At 37.5% G+C, this 10,460-nt stretch overlaps 1 protein-coding gene across 1 annotated transcript; it reads left to right on the forward strand.

Annotated features, from left to right (window-relative positions):
• Positions 1–181: 181 nt before the first annotated feature.
• Positions 182–10,460, forward strand: LOC146386207 (equilibrative nucleoside transporter 2-like). The gene is made up of 13 exons (XM_084932287.1): positions 182–594; positions 1,988–2,039; positions 2,147–2,228; positions 2,724–2,860; positions 3,847–3,986; positions 4,319–4,453; positions 4,594–4,691; positions 4,858–4,927; positions 5,062–5,153; positions 5,530–5,635; positions 5,845–5,930; positions 6,578–6,774; positions 9,765–10,460. Exons 2-13 carry the CDS (start codon positions 2,008–2,010, stop codon positions 9,874–9,876), a joined length of 1,287 nt encoding a protein of 428 aa, XP_084788413.1. The 5' UTR covers positions 182–594; positions 1,988–2,007; the 3' UTR covers positions 9,877–10,460.

Consider the following 10,460-nt stretch of genomic DNA (forward strand, 5'->3'; position numbering starts at 1 on the left):
ACTGTAAACAAGTACGGTTTAAAACAGCACTTCATAGCTGCATAAGAGTAACTCAGATTAACCAAGTAACCTAAAGTGTCCAGCAATCATATAAGGACCCCGTCCTACTTTGGGCTCCGCCTCCACATAACTTCATACGCGCGCGGGTTATTGAATTTACGCGCGAGGAATTTAATTCCGCCAGTGAAATGAAATTATTTGCTCAGATTATCATTATTATTATTTGCTCGTGCATTTGTTGTAACATAAATGTCATTCCATATTTTTCTCTTCTGGTTTCTCACAAATCTAAGGGGCTCATCATCTCTGCCAAGTTCTAGTTAAAAGAAGAAGAACTTAATTTGAATGCTTAATTGGACTGTATGTTACAATCCTTAGAGTAATTAGCACAATCCTTGCTAGCGGGGGAAGCACTCGAACTAATTCGAAGTTTCAAGTCATAATGCGACAATAGTCAGTTCCGACGCATCATGTTTCCGCATTTCCTTGTTCTAACGCTTTTGGCGGCACATGTTTCCCCACAACCATCTTCTTGACCGCGTTTTCATTCATTCATCCAGGGATACCCAGAAGAAGACGTTGTTCGACTCGCAGGTCAGCTCCGACTCGAGTGCTTTGTTTTTATTAGCTTGCTTCAACACAGCGTTTGGCTTTTGGATGTTAATTGTCGGTTTGGTTTATATCGCATAAAGAATCGGATCACGTGTACTTGTTACTACTTAATGTATCGGTTACTCGTCGTTTAACTTGCTGGGTAAATTTAAATTCATCAAAACAATTAAAGTTGGGGTTAATTAAACTCAAACGCAGCTTCCGTCGCTAGAATAACGAGACACATATAGTTATTCAAAGTTAATATCACTTCAATGATCCATCCTCTAAAGTTTCTTTAGTCAGGCAGTTGTTACCGATATTAAAAAAACAGCAATATGCTTTAATCCGTTGAACATGTATTATGTTCCTTTCAGTAGATTAAGAAATAAAGTAGAATAATGTGATAAGACAACATGTGGAGATGTGACGTTAATCCATATTGTCTGTGAAGGTTCTCAGTCATCCATATTAATGACACAAGTCGATGACTCACAGCCAGTCTCGGATGGTAGAGGACAAACCCTGCGGCATGGGGTGGCATGTGCCACCCTAAAATGATGTCTTGCCACCCTAGTTTTGCATATGACAGTGTTGTTTATTAAAATAAGATAGCATTAACACCTTTAACTACAGTTAACACGAAATATAAATTCTAAAACTGAACATATTGCATAGCGTTATCCCCCACCCCTCCATCATTAACACATGGTTCAGCCCCTATAGCGCGGACAGGTGTTGTGCCAAAAAGTGTTCGCCTGCCAAAAACTGATTTCCAATGTTTCCGTGTGTTTTTTATGTGTAATATCTTTACGTATGTTGGTAAATAGACTTCGGTGAACAAGGTTTACAACAGGGTTATATATAAAATGTATAAATTACCTGTTTGTCAAGTATCCTTATAACTCTGTGTTATTGTACTTACATTATAACCAATCCGGTCCTTTTTGTCCACTTAAACTGATTGTTACAGGGATGTTGTTTGTGGCCCATGATTACTTGATGTCATTCATGAGGGTTAATTTTGACATATGTTTTACATATTATAGACCAACAACTTATTTATAGCATTTTAAATACAAGCAATCCGTTTTTGTCAAATACGGGAAATCAGTTTTTGGCAGGCGATCACTTTTATCCCTGTGGTGTTCTCCTCTGTCTTGTGGCAGACAAACAAATTTTTACAGTCACAAATAATTTGTGGGGCAACTTATTGTGACACCTGACTGTTCTCTCATTTTAGTTATACTAGTATTTTTAAATGGTTGTACAAAAAAAACAAGAACAAAAAAAAAGTTTCTGTTCCTGCAATCAACAGAGCATGTACTCGGTCAAAACATGTGATGGAAACACATAATTTTAATCATTATTAAGGGTCTTCTATTGACATCCGCAGAGACGTGACAAACTATCAGGATGTCGAATGAAAAGAGTGCACCTGTTGACCGGTGAGTCTGATTTCTAGAGATATACACACATCTAAAAGAATCCTCCTTTACATTGGAGGATTCTTTTATACTGGTTGGCACTTCTCACTTGTATTTTGTTTTCACAGCGGACAGGCTGTGGCCCTGATTATCTTTGTGCTCGGTCTAGGAACTCTGCTGCCCTGGAATTTTTTCATCACAGCATCTAAGGTTTCATGTTCACGTCATTTTCCACATTTTTAGCAGCAGATTCTTTATTCTAAATTGAGACCATCATGACTATCGTCTATCCCTGTATCACATGTTAGCACTGTTAAATTTGAAAATAAATTGTGTATGTAGGCAGGTCAGTTTCCGCATGTTTTGTTACAAGATTAGCTACTATTGGTTTATAATAGATTTTTTTTATTTATAGATGATGTTTCAATGTATACATTTTAATTAAATGATTTTATTATTAAAATAATGAAATAATGATGATTTTAATTAAAAACTGCTTGTATTTTATTCTTATTTATGATTTTCATGATACACTACTGAGAAGATAAATGAAGAAAATAAGTTAAAAAAAACATGTCTGCAATTTTGCACAGGGATTCAAATCATTCTTGTTCTTTCTGTGTTTATGCTGTTACTTGAATCTTATAGCATGTACAGTATGTCCTTTTATAGTAAATTGCTTTTTTTTTAATCTTCCTCTTTAAGTATTTCAATGAACGTCTCAACTCAACTGGCACATCAGGAACTTCTTCCAAAGACTATAGCTATGACAGCTGGATGGCTTTGCTTTCCCAACTGCCACAGCTGCTGTTTACCCTTCTCAACTCTTTCCTGTATCAGCGGTGAGTGTTAAGAGCACTAAAACTGCTTGAATGGCTCTTCTAGATTAAGTTTGAGTCACAAGAACAAGACCTTTAAAGTTTTTAAATCTCTAGGACGCCAAAATTCCATTTTCCGCAGTTCCACTGCTGACACTTTGGCTTCAGGTATCCTCTGATACCAAAGTGAAATAAATAAGCTGCAGTTATTACTAGGAAGAAGAGGCCATGTATCATTCTTTATGTGTAAGACAACATCATAACCATAATACAAAGATGCAATCTACTTTCCTAACTTTGTAAAAGGATTAAGATAACAAATAAATAGATTCAGAAACATAAATTTACTGAAATGTTATGAGTGACCCTAGTTTCTCATGCAATGGCAACATAACATGTTCATTTTAATAAATGCTTTCCAGCAAGTATTACACTGACTATAACTACAGTGAAATCCAAGACACAGTGAGGGCAAGAGGGAAAGCATTTTGGTCATCAGCTTTTCAGATTTTTCATTGAACTTTTTCACAGTGGACTATTACAAACATAGAATAGATGCTGCCGCAAATTCTTCCAGACTTGACCCTTGACCCTCCCTCCATGATGTTAGCGTTCCAGCTGCGCTGTTGCAGATGGGTGGGATAGTAACAACAAAGAATTTACATTCATTGAGTTTTTGAATTAGAGTTAATTATATGATTAATGTATTTATTTGTATTTTTTTTTTTTTGCTTTAAGCAGTAGCAGTAGTAGTAATGTTAATGTTTTTTTCTTTAAACTGACTGAATGAACGAGCACATTTGCTCCAAATCTCTGTAATGTTGTTAGGAATTACTGCAATAGTCTGTAAGCATAGCTGGCTGGTACTGACAGAAATATGATGTCATTGTTAATAAAAGTTGAACCAAGCTGTCCTTAGTGGACAGGACAGGACCAGGTTTACCTGAAAACTAAAGAGTCTGATTATCTCCGCTGTTATCTGATGGTAATGAAGACATGTCTCTGTGCAGTGTGAGGGAGCGTGTTCGTGTGCCCTTCAGCCTGGTCGGCATCTTCCTCCTTTTCTCTCTCACTGCTGCTTTGGTCAAGGTCCCCATGGAGCCGGACAACTTCTTTGCCATTACTATGGCAACCATCTGGTTCATTAACAGTAGGTTCACTCAAACGATCACATGACTGCACTAACATTTTTATAGCTACAGATGAACTATGTAGCAGCTGTAAAATGTTTGTATCAGATCCCTAAATGTTACATTTGGCACTGGCAAATCACAACGTAGTTCAAACATTAAATTGTAAATACTTTTCAGGCTTATTGTCTTTACCAAAAATATGACAAGAATTCTAGTCTAATTATATATATATATATATATATATATATATATATATATATATATATATATATATATATATATATACACATATATATAGACTATAATTATAATTATAGTCTAACTAATCATGTAACTTGTGTGAGTGCAGTGTGCGGAGCAGTGCTGCAGGGCAGTCTCTTCGGCATGGTGGGCCTCTTTCCTTCTCGTTACAGCACTCTGTTCATGAGTGGTCAGGGCCTCGCTGGGATCTTTGCCGCCTTAGCCATGCTCTTCTCTATTTTAGGTAAGCATTGATCCTCCTCACAGGCAAAATGTATTTATTTTTGTATTTCATCGTTAGTTATCTAAATATACCAGTATCACACTGTAAAAAATGTAAAATTATTGGAGTTTGGAGGTGTAAATGAAGCTTTTTGCCTGCAGGTAAATCAGATCAAAGCTCAGCTGCACTGGGATACTTCATAACACCCTGTGTGGCTACTCTGGGGACTCTGGTATGCTACCTGCTGCTGCCACGCCTGGTATGGAGACACCACATAAAATCACTATCACAAAAGGACATGAAAATGACTGTTTTGAACTGAACTGAAAAATCTGTGTCATATATTAACTAAAAAAATTTATTGAATCATGTCAGTGGAAGAAAAGCCACATTCCAGTCTTCTGAAAATGTTGACTCCTCTGCAGAAGTTTGCTGATTTCTATCTGAACAGACATCAGCCTGATAAAGTGGAGGAGGTCTTCCTTGAGAGCACAGGTTGGTTCTTATTAAGTATAATGACTAAAAATATGATTTTCTTCAGCGTTATGTTAGATAGCTGACATGTTAGCCGAGCTACGTTCAGTGTTAATGAGGCTTACAACTGATTCTTTTGATTTTTCCTTTCAAAGAAAAAAATAAAAAGGACCTGGAGGCAAACGGGAAGCTCAGTAAGCAAGAGGAGAATCAGGAACATTCCTCAGTCCTGGCTGTCTTTAAGAAGGTGAACGTTAGCTTTGGTGTCCATTTTTTAAACTTCTTCTGCTAGCATTGACTAAATCCCTCAAACCTCCTCTGTTGATCACAATAACATGTTTTAAACTGTTTAGACTTTTGCCTACATAGAGACATACTGGTCCGTGGCTCCAAATCTAACAACCCAAAATTGTTATGATGGCGCATTCTAATGTAATAGTGGAAACTGGCTCTGAGAGGCTGTACAAAGTCTTCTATCAAAGAGCTGATAAACTTTTGCTAACCTCAGATGAAAAATGTTCCTCGTGTATTCCTGGAGCTTATCTTCACGCACTAGGCTCTTGGTCTTTCCCCAAATGCCTCCTTACTGGAATCACTGACTAACACCTTCCTGTGTTTCTCAGATCTGGCTGATGGCTCTGTGCGTGACGTGTGTCTTTGCTGTTACCCTGTCGGTGTTTCCTGTCATCACAGTGCGAGTAAGGACTGTCTACGACAATGCTGAATGGGGTAAGACATCATTACAGCAGACTACAGAAGCATCTGGTTGGCCATATGACTCCAGAGCAGGTTATGTGTTCAGCACAAGTTTGTGTAATGGTCTAACCAAGTTAAAGAGAAAGAGAAACCCTCAGGCCATTGAAAACTTTCTGCAAAAATTCCTCGCTCACCAATGAATTCTTCCTTATAGTCCACCCTCTGCTTTCTCTTCCTAACAGGCAATGTGTTCACCTGTGTCTGCTGTTTCATTGTTTTCAATGTCATGGACTTGGCCGGTCGCACAACCCCATATATCGTCCAGTGGGTAAGTCTGCAGCCTGCCTTCTTCAAACATTTTTGTTTCTAAGATAGAAATCAACAAACCAATTGAATATTGTTTCGTGAGGACTGGAGGTGTTTTTTTCCACTTCAAAGGATTCCTGTGGAAAACGGCCTTTACTGAAGGATTTCAATAAATACCATTTTGATTATGAAAACAATAAAAAAAAAAAGTTGTTTTAGTATTGGAATTTTTACAGTCTCCAAGTCTAAATATATTATTTAAATAGTTTGATAGCATCGTTATTACATCATAAAATATCTAAAAAGCTTCTAGTTATTTACAGTTACATGTGTCCACATTATAGACAATATAAGCATGGTTATTTTGTTGCATGGTTATCTGTTATTGTGATGTGAAACAATAACAGATAAAATCCACAAACTTTATAGTTTAAAGTCCAGACTTTTGACACAAGTTGAAACTGAGACTCAGTGAGGCTGTGTCTTGCTGCTAGATCATCTTAAATCAGTCATGTGATTTGGAAATGCAGGCGTGTCTACTGACTCCAGAGGACTGATAGCTGAAATCCACACAGCACTCATTGAGTCATTATGTTATACTTAATCTGACTTTGAAGTTGCGATGTTACAGATAACTTCAGTGACTGATTGCTGTATGTTTTTGTGCAGCCGTCGAAGGAGAGTCGTTGGTTTCCTGCCGTTGTGTTTTCTCGCCTGGTCTTCATCCCTCTGGTCATGTTATGTAATGTCCAGGACTCTAAACTCACCGCCGTCTTCCGCCACGACTGCGCCTTTGTCGTCATCATGGCTCTGTTCGCCTTCTCAAATGGATACCTGGCAAGCCTCTGCATGGCCTACGCTCCACAGTGAGTCCTCAACAGACCCCAATTTAAAAAAAAATCCCTCTATAGGATATAAACTGCTCTTTAATGATGTGACTTAGTTTGTGTGCTAACACGTGAAAACTTCCACAACTTGATTACAATGAGGCAGATGTGATGGAGCCTGAAGCACAAGATAAATCAATACTTTACTGATCCCACGAGGAACATGATTGTGTTACAGCAGCAGGATAAGGTCAAAGTGCCACAGGTGCATAGTGAGGGACTTTTACTGTGTGAGAGTGAGAAGAAAATCTCTCTATAAAACAGTAATCTAAAATAAAAAATAAGAATGAGAAAATTTCCATTGGAGTTTTATTTGATTTCTTTGAATATTTAAATTAAATTAACTGTTTGTACCTGAAAGTAGGTGAAAACTGAATCCTTGCTTCACTTTAACAAACTCAAGAATTACAGACACAAGAAGCCAGTCACAGCTCTGAGTCCCCACATGTTGGGCACATGAGCTACACATAAAATGTAACATAGGATTTATTTCAGCCGAAATAAAGAAATAAATCTGCCAAAGGTGAAGACCGCCTATTTTATATGGCACCTTATATGTATGTTACCACTGACTGAGAACACTACACCCAGTGACACATGCACACCATTCCTGTGTTTCTTGTGAAACACGTCATTCAAGTCACAAACTTCAGTGGAACAAAACAAAGACATTCAGCACAATTTTCTGGATGAACAAAACCCAAGAAGAAGAAGAATGTCTTGTGGCACCTAGTGGCTGGATGGTGCAACTGAAAAATCTTTTGGCGTGAATTTTGAACAGGGTCAGGGGCAAAGTTCCCTCTAAGCTGCGCACGTGCGCAATTGTGCACTGCTGACACGGTCTCTGCGCACAGAAAATCTGCATTGTGCACAAAAAAAGAAAATAATCTAACCTGAATTGAAATTAAAATTAAAACTTTAACGATTCTGTTTTGCAGTGTTAGTAAGTGACTGGCTGCTCCCATATGGTAAATGGTAAATGGCCTGTATTTGTATAACGCTTTACTTAGTCCCTAAGTACCCCCAAAGCGCTTTACACTACATTCAGTCATCCACCTATTCACACACACATTCACACACTGGTGATGTCAAGCTACATTGTAGCCACAGCTGCCCTGCAGCACACTGACAGAGTATGGGATTAGAACGATGCCACCTTATCCCATAGTCCAGCCAATAATGTGATTCACATTGGTATATACGCAGCTTAATCAACGTGGTTGACAGGCTATGACAGCGTCCTTATGTGCTGACACCGGCTAGCAAAGCGGCATGGCTGATGTGGAGTGAAGCCACGTTAATGACAACGTGTACAACCATTGGAGATGTGAGCAGGACAGACGGAACAATTGATGGAAAAAGTGTGGACTTTATACCAGTTTTTAAATTGTGTTGATCGGCCACGTAAAACCAGAGTTATGATAAAAATATCTGCAATGTTTGGTTTTCTTCCTGAATACTATCGTTGTTTATATTTACTGCAGGAAGAAACAGTAAAAACGGCGTTTTATAAGGAAAACGCTCTCCGCCTGTGAGCAAAAACAAAACCAAAAAACCCCGCCCTTTCCTATTGGTCGAAAAATGTACCATGTCAACCAATCAAAAAATTATATGGCAACATGGCATTTAGTTGTTTAGGAAGGGGGAAGTTTTAGGGGTGACGGCGGTGTATTGAGACATTTAGCGCAAATCTTGTGTAGTTAGTGTGTAGTGTAGTCAATAGTTTTGTTGTGTGTGTCAGAACAATGAGGCGACTGCTGAATGTTACAGGTGTTACAGCAGTGATACATCTCCTGTTGTCAGGCCTGCAGGTATCAGGCTGTTGTTCTCCTTTATCTCACAGTGGACAGAAATTATTTTTTGGAGTGGCACAAATAATTTGTGTGGCATCAAATTTGATGCAGAACAGCTGATTGTTCTGTAGAAAGTTTGAAATGTTTATTTAAAAAACCGCCTTGGCTGCATTTTTAGATAAACAGCTGCAAAAAACTTTGTTTGCAAAACTCAGTTACTTTTACTTATATAATTTACTATATAATTAATTGCCCAACATTGGTCATTATATGCTGTATTTTGCAGACAGAGTTACAGGACTCTCTCCCAGACCACAGACTCATACTCATAATACAAGTCAAAGCTTTTTTTTTTTTCTTTTTTTTTTTAATATAAAGTTGTGTTTTCAAAGTTGGAGTTCAAGTTATTTTTACTTCCAATTGTGTCAACATACTACACAGGTCATGAACAAGATTTTTTTTTAATTTTCATTGTAAGTGGGGCTAAAGCAGTTAATTAAAAGTAGTCTAACATGAATGTAAATGCTGTAATTTGATTATTTTAATAAACCATGTAACTTGGATGGATTCGATGCTGGCGTGACCACAGTGCACACGTCTGCTGTTGCTCACAGTGGTCCAAGTGTCCGCTCAGGGAGTTTGTGTGTTCGCTCAGACACATGAAAAATTAGAGGGAACATTGGTCAGGGGTCCCTGAAACCCTCCACCAGCCCTACTGCAGAACAAAAAGCAAACTAGGATGCATTTATAGGAAGTAAATAAGGTACTTTAACTAATAACTAAAAAATAACAAACTGCTGCACAATAATTGAGAGAAAACACATCCCAAATGACAAAAAATTTTCGACAATGAAGACAACAAAAACAGACTAAACACAGGCAAAAAAAGGAGACTAACACTGAACTTGATCAGGCATTAACAAGAGAGGGAAGAGAAAGGCAACAGGGGGGAAACAGAAAGCCACACGAGGTTTTAAACCTTCAAAATAAAACAGGAAGTAAACCAAAGTAATACAGGCAACATGAAGACGCAAGCACTTCACTTGTACTGATGGTTTGTGAAAAACTTTCATGTGTATTTGTTGAAGAATAAAGGAAAAAGATGAATCGACCTCTCTGTGTGTTGTGTTCACTGTACTGGATAGTGTTGTAACTGTATGTTTTCGTCTCCTTCAGGTTGGTGCGGTGTAAGGATTGTGAGACAGCTGGCTCTTTGATGACCTTCTTCTTGGTCCTGGGTTTGGCTGTGGGAGCATCGCTCTCATTCCTACTAGGAAAACTGGTTTAGAAGGTAGTAGGAAAACTGTATATCTGACATTTGATGACATATTGTTATGAAAAGTGTAAAAGCACTTGAAGCTTATCCTGTTCTTAGTTATATGTTATATCTTATATGAGACACAACGACAACTCTATATAAAGTACTGAGCTGTCCATTTGTTGCACTGGCATTTTAAAGTAAGTCATGCAGGATTTCTAAATGAATGTTTTACTCTTTGTAAGACAGAGTAAGTATTTCAGTCTCAGGTAGGTGCGAGCATTATTTTACGTGATTTGTGTCACGTTGAATACTTCATTGGAAAGGGCAATTCATTTGAGAGACATTGATCAATGCAGCTAAAATAAATCATTTCTCTCTTGTTGTTTTTTTTAAATATAAATTAATAGGACCTTTTATATCTTTGCTTTACACGACGGTATTTATCTCTCAGTTATCTGGATTTTTGCTGTTTTTGAGTGTTTTTTAAAAATATTAATGTTTTTTACCTGAAGACAGTTTAAAAAAAATACTTAAATTAAATTAACTATAAACTTTTTCACTGCTTATTTCTGTTTTTGTAATTTTTATACGTTGCAATAAATGTTTTTTTT

Source organism: Perissodus microlepis, chromosome 6 (genome assembly GCF_051167445.1).
Source record: "Perissodus microlepis isolate ML-2025 ecotype Zambia chromosome 6, ASM5116744v1, whole genome shotgun sequence".
In the NCBI taxonomy this organism is placed as follows: Eukaryota; Metazoa; Chordata; class Actinopteri; order Cichliformes; family Cichlidae; genus Perissodus; species Perissodus microlepis.

What these genes read in the sequence shown, in the direction of transcription:
- LOC146386207 (XM_084932287.1), top strand. Translation starts at nt 2,008, where the DNA reads ATGTCGAATGAAAAGAGTGCACCTGTTGACCG. An exon ending in TTTTCATCACAGCATCTAAG is followed by an intron (nt 2,229 to 2,723) that starts GTTTCATGTTCA and finishes TTCCTCTTTAAG; the next exon opens with TATTTCAATGAACGTCTCAA. An exon ending in AACTCTTTCCTGTATCAGCG is followed by an intron (nt 2,861 to 3,846) that starts GTGAGTGTTAAG and finishes GTCTCTGTGCAG; the next exon opens with TGTGAGGGAGCGTGTTCGTG.